Source organism: Rhopilema esculentum, chromosome 3 (genome assembly GCF_057945365.1).
Source record: "Rhopilema esculentum isolate cy_ngs chromosome 3, ASM5794536v1, whole genome shotgun sequence".
In the NCBI taxonomy this organism is placed as follows: domain Eukaryota; kingdom Metazoa; phylum Cnidaria; class Scyphozoa; order Rhizostomeae; family Rhizostomatidae; genus Rhopilema; species Rhopilema esculentum.
This window is the reverse complement of record NC_142817.1, coordinates 3,388,743-3,404,487: the sequence shown is the minus strand read 5'-3', so window position 1 is coordinate 3,404,487 and position 15,745 is coordinate 3,388,743. Positions and strand designations below refer to the sequence as shown.

Below are 15,745 nucleotides of genomic sequence, written 5' to 3'. Positions count from 1 at the left end.
TCATGATTTGGAAACGATTTTCCAGACGCTGTGGAGGACAACAGCAGTCAATCCTAGAACTCGGAAATAAACGTTTTGTGCCTCGGAAGTGAATGAATTGAAACAATAAACTTTTGTTTGGAACACGGATGGAACTCAGTCAAAACAGCATCTGAAACTCAGAAATGATACCATATTTGCAAGAGATCTGTACAACAGCCAGTAAATGATTGGCTACCTATAGTTTCTGTTCTGTTGTGGAACTGCAAAACATTGAATTCGAAATGGCGACTGCAGATGTCTTATACTCACGAATACCGCAGCATTCTAGCAGATTATTAAGCATTTGAGATAAAACCAGAAAATATCGTTAATTTTCCAGGATTATCAACTATTTTTTCTTTATATTGCAGTCTTTGATGGCACGGAGGACCTCTGCCCAGACGGAACACCATATTTTGATGAATAGGCTGGTGTCTACTGAGGCAAAACAACAAATTGCGAGCAAAACAAAAGGGAAAAACTTTGCTATAGCATCCAAAACAAACAAAGGGTATTGAGAAAGGGAGGGGGTTGAAAATTTTTCTCACAGAGGCACTGTTTTTTGTCAGAAAAAAATCTAGAATCTAGATTTAGTGAGCAGATAGCACCTACCCCCCCCCCCCCCTCAATGGTACCAAAATGCATAAATATGAATAATAATGTTGTCTTATGCACAATCATCAATGCATTATCTGAAAGTCCCTAGCCTTGGCCTGGAACTCAGTCAGGTTTTTTGCTGGATCCGCCCTTGCTGGAGGCCATTCAAGTCAATTTTGAATTCTGTGCTGCCAGCACAACTCAAGTCAAGTTTTTAAAGCTAACTTTCCTTAAATTCGTTCATTCTTACCCATATTCTTATCTTACTCTTTTTCGTGAAGATGTTATTCGTACTAATTTTTAGATGTTTAGATGTCGTGTTCAATAGGAACATAACTTTATTCATTTCATCAAGATTTTTTAATTAATTTGACATTAAAGTAGGAAAAGCTCAACGAGAATACGTTAATTAAAAATAATCGCTTTTCACCATCGTTCTTCATCACTAGAAAATGTAAAATTTACAAGCTCAACTGTCATCTTTTTCTTAAGACAAAAAAATTATCTCAGATTGTGTAATGCTCTTAGCACAGCATACACTAGATTTAAGCTCAAAATGTAATGAAGTTTAAAAGCAAGTATTGTAATATGGCTAGATCCCTTTAAACTAGTGAAACATTTTAAAAGAAAAACAAATGCTGAAATTTTCAAATGTTAAACATATCCCGATGATTGTTTTGTGAGGCTCCTTCAGTTATAAGATTGTAACGCTAAAAACAATCTAAATCTGTCTTGGGATATTTCATCTGCGTTGGTGTTTGGCTTTTAATCTTCACATTGTCAAAAGATTGACGAACAAAAGTGGTGCAAGGTTAGCGATGAAGTTCCAGTATCAATGATGGCAAGGATGGGCAGTATCGTATTTAGATAATCTTCAAGATAATAATTGCCATTAAGGTAGCCATTTTTTTAATCAAGACAGGCTAACCTTTTATGCAAGTAACTGTGTCATAAGATTTGAAACAGTAACAAATTCTTTGAGGTCGAGCTACAATCCAATCAAAACTTTGCAGTTGCGAAATATTATTAAAACTTGAGCTGTAATTCTTCACAACTCAAGTTTCATTCATTAATTTCTTGAACTGTTCAGCGAAAGGCAGTTCACTCTTGCAAATCGCAAAAACAAGATTTTTAGGAAAACAAAAGGATTTTCAGGGAATTTGCTATAAAACAATGGAATTTCCACCAAAGGTATACGAGATTTGCTCCTCGCTGTTCAGCTTGTTTCTTATTCCTTTCACGATCAATTTGAATCAGTGTTTTGCCTTCTACATTGAGTTTTTGTAATAGAGCCAGTAAATTTAGGTTCGGGGTGGTTGTTCTTCACTTTGCAAAAATTCCTAGCCTGGATCGTTCTTAATTTTTATCGTAACACTTAATAACATTAACAAAAGGAATACCCTGTGACGAAGAACAATTACATTCTTTTATATTCTTGCATTTTAATCAGCTTGTTCTTAATTCGTTCTTAATTTGAGACTAGCCTTCCGATTCGTACTCTTAAAAATTGTATATCTTAGCTATCATTGTTTGCTAGACTACCTCTTCAGAATTCCCGGTTTTGGTTTTTTTTGGAAAAGCAGCCTAGTTACTAACACTTAGATAAATTCATGCTTGGTAGCTTTTATAAATAAACCAATATTTAAACCCCCTTCAAGCTTTTTCCCAATCAAAGTGGGGCGCATGCACTTTATCAGCAGAAATATAAATATTGTATAGGGGGAGAGGGGGCCTAGCCATTATACCAAAACCCCGTCCCATATAACACCGTTCCAACCACATAATCATTGGTGTTCGATTCTAGATCCATCAAGCAACCAATGTCCCTAGACGTAGATGTCCCAATGCTCGAAGGTGTTTATTGGGGGGCAATTTGTAAATAATGGTCTCTAAACTTGAAAAGGACATAGTGAAAAGAGTTATGGACATATGGATATAAGTTATATTTTAATATACCCACCTGTAATACGAATGTGCTTTTTTGAACAAATTTTTACTAAGGGAAGTAAATGTTTTGAAAAAACATACAGAATAGTAACTTGCTTATGAAAAATTAAGAAGTAGTAGCTTAATTGCATTGAGAGAAAAACAGCATAGAAAGCATCCTTGGAGTCCATTGTTTGCTCAAAAACTCCAAGTACATTAATTTTAAATACCAACGACGTATTACTTATGTACTCACAGGCTTCCCACCCAATAAACAGTGATCAATGGAGTTGAGAAAGCATTTGCCATATAAAATTATTCTTGAGAAGATAAAGGAAGCATACAGGTGCTAGTAAATTCAAGAACAACATCGATATCTGACTGCTTGAAATAACCTCAAATCTCTCGGTATTTGACAGTGGCATAAGTTTTCCTACTGCTCGCAAAATCAAACAAGCCCAACAAACCTAGAGTTACTTGGAAGACTTAATCATCAGGATCGGAAATTGCAAGGCTCTCCAACTTGTCGATGTTAGACGGATCTTTTATCTTATTCAACTGGTAAAATGTTTAAGCCACAAAATTAACTCTTGGATTTACTTGAAAACAGCATACGACACGACATCCACGATGCACCGATGATTTAAAATGCACCTTTCGAAAGTGAAAAGTTAATAATATTGACTGCTGATTGTCTGAATTTTCTTTGCTCACAATTATTAACAGTTGCCTTATTAAAACACCAGCCTGCATTTTGTCTTATATGTCAAAAAGAAAAACGCAAAGCCATGATTTGCATAAGAGCATCCAATACAATTTTTGTCAATAGTACCTTCCTGTTCGAGCTGAAGGTTTTGGGCGGTAAGGACGAAAAGAGTGATGCCCTAGAAGGTTTTGAGCTGACCTGAATTGTAATTTTTCCACATATTATCAGATATGCTCGATTAAAGGGTCAATGTAAGTAAAAAGGCCATGTCCCAACATAGTTGGTGAACCATCATTTATTTGCCGACAAGTTTGGAAATTTGCTGACTAAGCAACTCTATATGGCAAAAAATCCTTGTTATTGAAATGGAATTGTTTCAAGGGGGCGTCACACCAGGGGCCTCATTTTACCTAATATTTATAATGACTTTTGAAGCCTTGGCTGTTCCGCGATCGAAGTGGCGTATTAGCTTTAACTCTAGAAAATCTAGAATGCCCTAGCCTGTTTAAGACCTGGAGTAACAAGTAAGTGAAGGCAGGGAAATTGAATGAAGGAAAAAAATCGGAAATAGGGAACGAAAGGAAACCGGTAGAAAAGGAAACAGGCCAAAAAATGGAGAGCAGAAAAACATTGCGGCATATTGCAAATGACTTCTTGAAGCATCCTTGATTTTCTAAAGCAAAATCAGGATTGGGATTTTCCAGCTATTGGAAAAAGTTTTGGGTACCTAATGATCTGTTTGTGACAAACACATGCGATGAAAAATAGGGTTAAAACAGTGCTTGAAGAAAAAAGAGTTTTTTTATTGTAAAATTAATTTTATGCTTCTTCTCGTACTGTTAACTCCCGCTCAACTGGTCGGTTATTCATGGTTACCTGAATGGTATTATAACATGTTTCCCCTTACCTTTTAGATATTCTTCAAGCAAACAAATATAAGGGAAAAAATACCTGTCAAGATAAGACAGGACAATAAAGCTTTGCGGAAACTAATATTGTTCATATTTGCAGATAAGCCAAAATCTTCTAGTTGAATGCAATGACTGCACATTGCGATATGCAATCTTTTCGTTTCTGCGTTCTTTACAACGTCACAGATGGTACTAGAACGATTGAATTATGCCACTGCGAAATCAGGCGGTAACCAACAGCAGGGCGCTGTCATATCTCTCTTGCTTATCAGTAAAAACTAACAACATAAACTTCAGTAATCAATAATGCAAGAATATGCACACAATTTCATTAAACCAAAGGCATCTCAGACTTACTCCATAAGCCTCTGTTTCGCTACTGCCTCACTTAACTGGCGCAAGCGTCCGTCAAGTGAGGCAGTAGCGAAACAGAGGCTCGTGGAGTAAGCCTGAGATGCCTCCTCACAGATGCCAAGAAAATGTAGTGCAGTGAAAATTTTGCAGAGGAATGTGGACAACTTTCCATTGCAACGTTATGCTAACAAATGTATCCAATAAAGTAGGGCATTAAATATCAACGTTTCTTTTTACCTTGCTTGTTTTTCGAATGGGAATATGAAAAAGAATATCATATAAACGAACTACATGATGTTCTTCAAAATAAAACTGCTTTGAACAACATGACCGTCACTTGCACAACCGGCATGCTTTGCGATTATATTCTCAAAACCGTACTGCATGCAAATACTAAATCTTAAAAGCAGCTACCGCAAAGCATGCTGGTGCGCAAGAGGATTTAATGATTATGTGTTGACATTAAGGCATGAGCTCTACAAGGCTTAGTCTTGGGACCCATTCTTTTTAATTTGTTCACGTGTGGCATGGTGCTTCTAAGGGTTTCAATAAAGATGGCGTATCAATCAAATTGATAAAACCAGCTTTTTGAATGAAATTTCCTCGATAAAGTGTTTTTTAATCTTTCTTTTACAAAATAACATTGAAATACATTTCCTCACTGAGCTGTAATTTAGGATTTGAATTTGGTACCCTATCAATAGTGCTTATTGGGGTATGTAAAATCATCTGCATGCAATGATATGTGTGCATTAACTTTCTGTGGCCAATACCGAATCGAGCAAAACTAATGTGACGGATTGTATACAATATCATTGTTATTCTCTAATGCCATAAACAAACTCATACGTAAATATGACGGTCTTGTTGTACTAAAAAGGTCAGACAGAAGATTAGCTGGTATGTAGGCCTAGAAGAAATTATACGGTTTGGGTACTCAGGGTAATCTGTGATCCCTTTCGCATCCTTCATTGTTTATTTCATTTCATTTCATTATATATTTGTTACAGGGGCGGATCCAGAGCAAATTTGAAGGAGGGGCAGTCGGTAGTGGGGGCGCTGAAAAATTCCCAAGAATTGTTGACGAGACTACGCTGTAAACACAATTTCAGATCCATTTTCAGAATAAACAACTTAACTTTGAGGCAATCCTTGAAGCAAATTAACCTATCGGTCTCAGAAACTTTCTACCTGATTCTTATTCTACAAAAGTGGCGCACAATTTCCAAAAAAGGGGCGCCAGACTTGCTTCAACTTGTCGAGGCAGGGGCAACTGGCCCTAGTTGCCACTGATTTGTTAAAGCAGGTTAGAATCTACGTGTCAGCTGAAGCTGATGTGGACCTGCTACTACTCTAAATGTCGTACGAAAAAGCTTTCTTTGGGAAATATTGAAACCAATCGCCAAATATACTGCCTCAGCAAATTTCAGATTCTTCTTGTTATCTCTGCCAAGGTCCTTTCTCATTTACTTCTCATTACAATTCAAATCTTTATTCAAAATACTAGATTAAATCTATCAAAATTATTGCTAATACTTTATCTTGTTACAAATAAAGATTACCCATAATTCTTTACGTCTGCACCATTTGGAAAGTTAGTAAAACAAGTTAGCAAAAATTGAACTAGAATCATGCAGAAACATTTTCAATCGATAGTACAGACATATTGCTAGTGTGGGGCTAATGCTAAAGATTGAAGGAAACACGTGTAAAGATTTATTTTATGAAAGTCATTTGCTACGCAACTGAGCAGTAGATATCTAAAGCTGGAACGATATGCAGAATCTGAAAATCATCATTCTAGTGTTTTGCTTTAAATGAACCCACCCCTTTGCTATTCAAGAAAGTTATTCGTATCAGCAGTCCCCACATCTTCAAGGGTGATATTACACCCCTACAAGAATGGGAGCTGTAAGCATAAAGTACTAAATGGGCATTCCTTGTAGAGTTTCGCGGTAGATAAGCTAAGTCAATGGTTTTTTCTCACGTATATTAAGTTACAGAGACCCTGGCAGACTGTAATGAGCTGTTACGTTATAGTAAGACACAAACCTCACTGACCGTTCCACAATGGGACAGTGCGCTATGTGTGGAATAAATATGCACGAAACATACCATAGACTCTGAGCACTGACAAACTATTTGCTCAACCGAAGTAGTTCTCAGGGCTCCGCCCTAGAAAATTGGGAATGGTGACTGTGGTGTAGGGAACGTGTAGAAGCCACACGCAAACCACACCCATTCTCACACCTTATATACTTGCATTTTTGAAAGATACCCTGTTGTGTATATGAAATCATTCAAACTACACATCGATTCTAAGAGGCTAATTGAATGAATAAATCAATAACATAATAAAGGGTTAACTCACACCAAGGAAGGAATTCACCCTTCCAAACATATACTGGCTTGTTAAAGGGAGGCGCAGCCCCCAAAAATCTTCATTTACTGCAACAAGGGGTTTGAGCCCAACCCATCCCCCCACCTCGAGCCCCCCCCCCCACCTCGAGCTCCCCCCACCTCGAGTCCCCCACCCTATCCACGAAACTACTTGATCTCACTCATAAGAAGACCAATTCTTAATGATGCGGATAGGATTTCACTTAGGAATTCTCTTTGTGTCTTTATCCTTCGGAGCCCTAACGAGACATGGTCTTAGGGGTGACCCAGAAGATCGAATTTGATAAGTCAGATCCGTGCGCTCTATCATTCGGGCAAGGCCTGCCTGTTTCAGTAGAACTCTATGCGACCATAGTCGTGAGGAAATTTTTTTCTAACCATGATGCGACAAACCATTGTCGCTTAAAGTGCCTATGCAGCGAAATTTACCATTTCAATATTAAAAGAAATCTATTGCAATAATAGAAAGTTTGATACGCTGAAAAGACAGGATATGGACCCGAACTGAAAATTGCCCCTTTCAGCTATTTTTAGCTGGGGTACTTTGCCCCAAGACTCTACTGGCGATATTGCGATATCTCTGCTGTAAGTGAGTACAATAACATGAAACTTTGTAACAAGTGACAATCTGATACGCTAAAAGTGAAAGGATAAAGATCCCGACTAAAAATTGCCCCCCTGTTTTGTTTTTAGACTGGGGTACTTTGCCTTATCATTGTATCTCAGTCTCACTTTGGTAGAATAGCATGAAACTGTGCAATAAGGGGCAGTTTGATACGCTTTAAAAGATAGGATATGGACCTCGGCTGAAAATTGTCCCCTTGTTCTATTTTTAGACTGGGGTACTTCGCCGTAGACTTTTATTGACAGTATTATCGTATCTCAGTCTCACTTTGGTAGGGTAGCATGAAACCTTTCAATAAGGGGCAGTTTGATACGCTTATAAAGAAAGGATATGGACCCCGACTGAAAATTGCTCCCCGAGTGGAAGATATGAATAGGAACTATATCACATCTTTCTCACCGTATCAAACTGCCTTTATATTGAGAATTTCCGTTCTCCGTTTATGGCCAATGGTATAATCAGGGGTCTGAATCAGAGCAGCCCAGTCTAAAAATAGAACTTAGGGGCAAGGTATGATTTGGTTCGATATCCAATCTTTTTCTGCATGTCAAACTGCCCTTATATCGAGAATTCCAAGTTTCTATGACCTGGCGTTCCCCGTTTGTTGCCAGGGGTCTGGACCAGAGTACCCCAGTCTAAAAATAGAATTTAGGGGGCATCATATGATTTGGGTTCATTTTACATCTTTTTCGGCTCGTTAAACTGCCTATATATTGCGAATTTCAACTTTCTATGAACTGGAATTCTCTGTTTATGGCCAATTGTACAATTATGGGTTTGGACCAGAGTACCCCAGTCTAAAAATAGAATTTAGGGGCAAATTATGAATCGGGTCTAAAGCATACCTTTTTGTCTTGTTAAACTGTCTTTTTATTGTGAATTTCAACTTTCTATGACCTGGCGTTTTCCGTTTATGACCAAAGGTACAATTAGGGGTCTTGCCTGGAGTACCCCAGTCTAAAAATAGATCTTATGGGCAAGATATGATTTGGGTCTTTATCACATCTTTTTCAGCGTATCAAACTTGGTGTGTTCTGAAATTTTGGTGCTTGTATCACAATTTGCACAATTTTTCCCTCACCAATCTCCCTCACTAAAACCTATTCTGTACAACCGCAGTTTCCACGTCACAAACTGGCCTTGATTTTCGCAAGTACCACCTAAATTCAAACTCTGATTAAACACACTTTCGTGGTCAAATTATGACAATTTTGGTGTCAAACGTATCGGAAAGGTTAGGAAAACATAACTCTTAAAAAAAATCAGGACATAAAATTTCGCTGCATAGACACTTTAAAATAGCACTATCACTTTAGCAGACAGGGACCACAGGCTAAGGTGCTTTAGGAAGTAGCATTTAAGTCTCATGAGGAACTCATATAGACGGATATCTATTGTTTGGAGTGTCTCAGTGGACAACTGTAACTCGATAAAGTTTAATCATGTCTTCAATTACTTTTCCGCGAAAGAGATTAACAGGAACAAAGAAAAAACTACAATTGAAAGAGTAAAGATTACTTGGGTTTAAGCCGAAGCTGAAAACAATTGCAATCTAATCCACGAGAACATCGTGTTTAATAAAGCCACAATTGCTACTTGCTTTAAATTGCACCAGCATCAACTGGTTGACGCAGAAAGTGCATTGAAAATTACGATAAACTGCATTAGTGCGATTCACAAGCAACAACATATTCTGCACTTCCTTAGTTGCAAGAACCCTGAAGAGGTGAGTCTTTACCTTTATAGAAGGATATCAAACAGCTCTGAGCTCAGTTAGGTTCTTTAACTTTTTGACGGCGTTATTCGGTTTTAAATTCACAAGTCCTGAAAACTGCATCGTTAAAACGGAGATGACAGTTGACGGTAACGACATAGAACCATCAATAGTGGAAAATACCAGAATCTTTGAAATTTTCTAAAATTTCCCCCTGATTTTGTAAGATTGTAGCATGTGTTTCACCCAAGACTGAGACTTTCTCTTGTTTGCAAGCAGGACAACTATGGTAACGGGGTGATTCCCTCAATCAACGATTCAGCGTTGAAGGGTGGTAGAATTACTTAGCAACTTAGAAATTGTAGGTTTTTGAAGAAAATCAGCTGAAGTCAAGAAGGTTAGTAGAAGGGGTGCGATGATTATTCTTTGGCGCTGTAGGGGCATTCCTCTGCATTGTATGTTTTGTTAATTCTACTTTATATGTTCTAAATATATGACTGTGCGTTCTTAGGTAACTGTAGTAGCTTTATTTACACTCGTTCTTCCAGCCTTGCAGTTTGCATATGTCTACATTACATACTGTTGTGATGAAAAAACTACACGCTCATTAAATACTGCAGATCATATTCTTTTCTGATAAACCTGACCACCCCACCCCAACCCCAACCCAACTCAACTCAACCCACCCCACCATCCGGCATCTTGTGACGTCACCATCAGAACCTTCGCCACAACCTTTTGCCAACGAAACACCAAGAGCCAGTAAGGAAATTAAATCCGACATAAAATTTATACAAATAGAATAAAATAAACAATTCACAGGTAGCTGTATTGTTCCCACAATTTTTCAATCTTATTATTTTAAAATACAGTGTTTCAATTATTCTTACATTTATGATAAGCAACGTATTTTGACAACATTATATTTTTTCAAGCTCTTTGATGATTGCCAGTCAAAAACTCGTTAACATATTTATCAATGATTGATGTCACTGAAAATTTTATGCAAAACATAAAACTCATTATAAAGCTCTTGCTTAATGTTGAAACAATCAAAGAGAATTAAAAAATTTCAACAGTAATTAATATTTAAAAGTTCTCCCTCTGAAAACAATACTCCTCTTATAATCGTAATCTTTCTCTACTTCATTGGTTTAAATCTAATGAAATGATTGCAAATCCTTCTAAATTTCAAGCTATCAAAATCGACAGCAAAGATGAATGCATAAATGAGTTTGAAATTGACCAAAAATTTGCAATTAAAATAGAAAAAAACGTTACTTGGTGTTCAGATCGATGAAAATTTAAAGTTTGATGTTCATATCGATAAGATCTGTAAAAAGCAGCTAAGCAGTTAAATTCTTTAAAAAGATTGGCAAGATTTATGGGCGAAGGAGAAAAAAAGATAATTATGAATTCGTTTATACTATGTCACTTCAATTATTGTCCATTGATATGGATGCTGTGTGGTAAAGGAAGTCAGGATAAGCTAGAGAAAATTAACGAGAGGGGATTAAGACTAGCCTATTCGGACTATTCATCTACGTACAAAGATTTACTTGCTATCTCAAAAGAAATCATGTCCAATCAGTTAGAATTTTAGCGCTTGAAGTTTATAAAACACTTAACAACCTTAATCCTGTTTTCGTGAAAGACTATTTTGTACCCAAAACAACAGGTCATACCTTCGACTCAAGAGCCTCCTTGACATTCCAAAGGCCAGCACTACCATTAATGGTATCAGATCATTAAATTTTCGAGGGCCTAAAATCTGGAATTCACTCCCGGAATCAATAAAGACAACACAAAATACTAGACACTTCAAGAATTTGATCAAAACTTGGTTCATTTTGCAGTAAATGTACTGTTTTTTGCAATCCTTGAATTGTATATTCACAATTGTAAAAACTAACATTAAATAATCTACAATACAATAAAATAAATAACATACAATACAATACAATACAATACAATACAATACAATACAATACAATACAATACAATACAAAACAATACAATACAACACAATACAACACAATACTTGTTAAGGCCATAATTTTGATCAAACGCTATAGCACCAAAAAATACTAAAATCATATATACAAAACTCCTAATGCTGTTAATTTTCCAGAACTTTTATCATTACCAAAAGTTGGCAGAGTTATACCCTGGGTGCCAGAGCCTCAGTGAAAGAGTGGGTCGGTCCGACTATCTTTTCTACTGTGGCATTGGTACTTAGAGTCTTAGCAGTAGAAAACACTGTCCCCTTTTTCGGTCAATGATAGCATATTTACCTGTGGCACCATGTCAAAATGAAAAACCAAACTTAATCCAAGCTGACGAGGTATCAAGTAACATCTAAAGTCAAGTACTAAATTATAAATTTATATGAATATATATTTGCTCCATTTTGGTACTCCTCAGTTATAAATCTTTCTTTAGCATGTAGCACTCTAACCATAAATAAAATTTTCACTGAAAATAATATCAAAATGTTTCTCGATAAATAGATGAAAAAAAACAGAATAAAAAGTTGGTATTAGTTCACCAAAGCGCATTGCAGACGGGGTACACACAGAGTTGCCTTAGATGAGAGTTGGGGGGCTCAATCCCATTGTTAAAATCCATAAAGATTTCGGGGGGCTCAGCACCATTCTAACAATTAGCACCTGTTTTGTTGGACGATTTCTGAACTAGCAACCCTTTATTTTGCTATAGATATTCCTCGAATGAGCGATTAACCATCAGTCTTTTTCAGTTGTTGGATAATTAGAATGATTTCGTGCACACAATAGACAACATAGAATCTTTGACAAAATGCAAGTATATTTAGTGTGGTCATGGGTGTGTCTTCTTGACGTTGCTTACCGCACAGCCCCTCCTAACTTTCTTGGATGGCATCCCTGGGTACACAGAAGTTGTATTCCCTTATCATAACGTCTGCAAATTGATGACCTTAATCTAACTCTGGATGCTGCAGCAATAAAAGACATTTTTTTTTCGGCATGTTTCATTAAGACCAAGGCAGTTAAGATTGCAGTTGTATGCGCGATTGTTCAAATCACTGATCAAATGCTGACACGAGTCTATCTGTGGCTCAGACCTACCACCTTATTTGTTGATTGGCTTGGACCAGGCTACACCCCATTCAAAGCATGCGGCTTTTGCGGGCACCTGCTTTTAATAGAATAGATAGAAATTGGGAAAAGGCTATTGAGGAACTAAAAATTTTCCTGCAAGAAGCACTTAAATAGTCACCCTTAACACTCAATTCTTTTCAACCCCTATGCGAAAAGAAGAAACGACCAAGGGTAAAAATTACCCCATAAGAACGGCCTATGAAGATGGGCCAGATGTTCACCCTGTGCTATTCACGATTTTCCAAAAAACCAAATCTGACGAAACATTTTCAATTTCAGTGTGAATCGAGAAAGCCCAAAAATGTCACAGAGAAGTGAATCCGAAGAGATCTTAGACCGAATCCAAAATCAAAAAGGCGTGACTGGATTAATCGTCGTTAACCCAGAAGGTATGCTTGCATAAGCTTTATACGCTAACGAACACATTAAGGTATTATTCAATCTAACGTACAATCAAAATAAGGATTTGCTCAATCTAATGTTCAATCTTCAAGATTCAGGTTTTCCTAGAAGCAACCAAAATCATATCTCCGTAATTATACAGTAAACTTTCCCGTGGAACTAGAATTATTGTCCGCTTCAAGGACGCATTCATTACTAGGAGATACCCTGTACTTACAGACACAAAATAGAGTACTCGAGACTGGAATCTAAGACATTAGCAGGGTTTGCATCGCACACTGAAAATTATCCTGTCTAGTTAAAACCAATACATAGGTACAATTATCAGTCACATCCCAGTGATGTAGTTTTTTGACCGTAGGTGTACCAGTTCGATCCAGTATGGACAACGGAACAACCCAACAGTACATCGCCCTGTCAAAAACGATGGCAAAGCTCGCAAGAGGTCTTGTGCGTGACGTTGATCCCATGAATGACCTTCAGTTTCTTAGAATCAAGACGCGGCGATCAGAGATCATGATTGCTCCAGAGGTCCAATCAAAAGACAAAGTAAGCTATCTGATAGTTGTCCAGAACGAGGATTGATTTTCGTGAAAACGAGGTGCAGGTATCAAGTGGAGGACCGATGAATTGTACATAGACTTCTTAAAATCGATAGAGGGTAACATTAACCAAAACACGTTCTGTATGATAGTTCTGTATGATATACATTATACAGAGATTTTACTTCGATGATTTTAATCACCTATGAATACCAGATGCTTGATTTCAAGTCATCTGCATTTATTTGACAGTGTTTTAAATTCGTTTATGACGATGTTAATTAGGAACTGTAAACTAAAAATTTGAACATAAAAAATTCATTTGTGAATCTTCCATTTCATTTCGCTGTAATTCTTTGTTTTGGAAGCAATGAAAGGATCTTAATTCTGTGATAAGCAAGAAGAAACCTATCGCAAAATATCCGTCATTTCATAAGATTATGTCACCATGGTAAAACAGAAACATGCTTTATCCTTAATCCAGTGAAAAAAGAGGGGGTAGGGTAACCCCATCAAACAATTCGCGGAGAAGGGTAGGGTAACCCCATCAAACAATTCGCGGAGAAGGGTAGGGTAACCCCATCAAAGCAAAAGTTTCTTACAGCTAGCGGTAACCCAATAAAAAGGTTCCGTTCCTTTTGTCCTTGTTATTTAGGACCTTTTTATAACAAAAGCCAGGCCTCAATCCTGACACCTGTTATGCTTTTTGTTGACAACTAAATTCGCAAATTTACATAAATTTAAAAATCTTTATTTGTTCCAAAAATTATTCGTAACGGAAGGCAACCCCTTCATCAACAATTTGCGTTTCTCGTTAATCGAATACAAAAGTTGTCTCCAGTTTGCATCCAATAGTATTTAATTAAAATATAAAAAAATCCTTACTTTACATCTGTGAGGGTGGGTTTATGCCAATTAATTTGAAAGCGTTCAGCATTACCTGGAATAAATCAAGAAGTCATACAAGTAATATAAAACACGGACCGTTAATTAGCATCAAGGGGCGAAAGTTCACTTTTCTACTTTCATTTAACCGAAAAATAAAGGGAAAAGCAGAAAAAAGTTTAAGAATTAAATTTTTAAAGAAGGGCGATTGTGTAAATTTAAAGGTTCCCCGCTGTCTGTTGTTATACTTGTGTTTCTGCAGGGTTCCCTAAAACTTTGCGGTGACATGACAAATGATCGGGAGAAATGTTACTAAAAGCAGCAGAGTTTCAGCTACCGTACTAAGAACCTGCCTTGATTTAAATGTTCTCTCTCAGTTTTTGACTATCAGAATGTTGAAAACATAACTGGACTCGGGACTCAAGGTTCCAATGATGTTCTGATATTTAACCGCTTTTAGGCACGTTTAGACGGTTTAGAAAACACTTCAAAAACAAGTTCTGTTTGACGATCCTACTGTTCATCATTTCTTAAATATTACAAACGTTTGACAGTTTTTTGAATATCTGTCATTGTTATTCTCATTAATTGATTAAGATGTGCATCTGTCAGGCGACTCCGGGTTTTATTCTTGATAAAGTTCATTCGAGAAAACCCCAACTCGCATAAATATGTGCTGCCAAACATAGACAGAATTCGGATGGCAACATTTTTTATCTGGGGGTACCTCTCGAGGCTTTCCCAAAAGAAAACAGGATCAGATGGATTGAAATTTGAAGCAACGTCTTCCTTTATGTCGATCACATGGGTTACAATGGTAGCAATATCCAAATTATTGAAAATACCATGCACATGGTCTGCAAAGACGAGTGGATTTTGAATTGATGACGGGTAGGCAATGCCTGCAAGCAAATCCTTGCTCAGTTTAAAATCACCAAATCTCATCTCAAAATTTTCCTGCAGTCGCTTAAGGAAAACTAGATGGCTAATGGGGTCCACTGAGAGGGATTCCTGAAAGGCTTTGAGGGTGGGAAAAATATCATCTGTCCTTCGATGTCAGCAATGTACATGGCAATTTTACTTCTGAAGCTGTTGATCTCAGACATCAAGTTGCAGATGGTATGATTTCTCCCTTGTAGACTGAGATTGAGATGGTTCAGATGCTTTGTAATATCCACTAAGAATGCAACGATTTGCATTTTTTCTGGGTTGATAAGGAACGGACTGAATTCAGCTGCCTTTGTTGACGGGTCTAACTCAAGAAATTGCTTCAGCTCTGTGTGCATCTGCCAGAATCTCGCAAGCACCTTCCCCTGGCTAAGCCCCTGCAAAAATTCTCTCAATTGTCGATGGCGTAGAGACAATGCTGCACGGAAATAGTTGACCAATTTCATAATGGTAGTCATGCACTCCTTGTACTGATCACCAAGTTTAGCGCAGTGGACACTCTGATGTATTATGCATTGGTAATTTAGAATGTGTGGAGAATCATTCTTGTGACAAAACCCTGTTTGGGACCAAT

The 15,745-nt window shown here is 37.2% G+C and overlaps 2 protein-coding genes across 5 annotated transcripts in view; one reads left to right on the top strand and one right to left on the bottom strand.

Moving 5' to 3' along the window:
* LOC148960498 (uncharacterized) overlaps positions 1-15,745 on the bottom strand; it is a 35,467-nt gene that overhangs the window by 1,420 nt on the left and 18,302 nt on the right. For 2 of the 3 annotated variants that reach the window (XM_089113324.1, XM_089113328.1), the window contains exon 15: positions 14,224-14,278. In XM_089113324.1, the coding sequence (XP_088969450.1) occupies positions 14,225-14,278 (54 nt within the window). In that variant the 3' untranslated portion in view covers position 14,224. Of the gene's footprint in view, positions 1-8,139; positions 14,279-15,745 lie in introns of those variants that run through there. The other variant, XM_089113320.1, reaches the window with a different exon arrangement.
* LOC135692871 (dynein light chain roadblock-type 1-like) lies at positions 8,885-13,642 on the top strand. 2 transcript variants are annotated; one of them, XM_089113351.1, is made up of 3 exons: positions 8,885-9,266; positions 12,674-12,783; positions 13,158-13,635. In XM_089113351.1, exons 2-3 carry the CDS (start codon positions 12,696-12,698, stop codon positions 13,379-13,381), a joined length of 312 nt encoding a protein of 103 aa, XP_088969477.1. In that variant the 5' UTR covers positions 8,885-9,266; positions 12,674-12,695; the 3' UTR covers positions 13,382-13,635. The 2 variants fall into 2 exon arrangements, with proteins under 2 accessions (XP_088969477.1, XP_088969485.1); XM_089113359.1 differs by lacking the exon at positions 8,885-9,266 and adding an exon at positions 9,554-9,651 and having other exon boundaries at positions 13,158-13,642.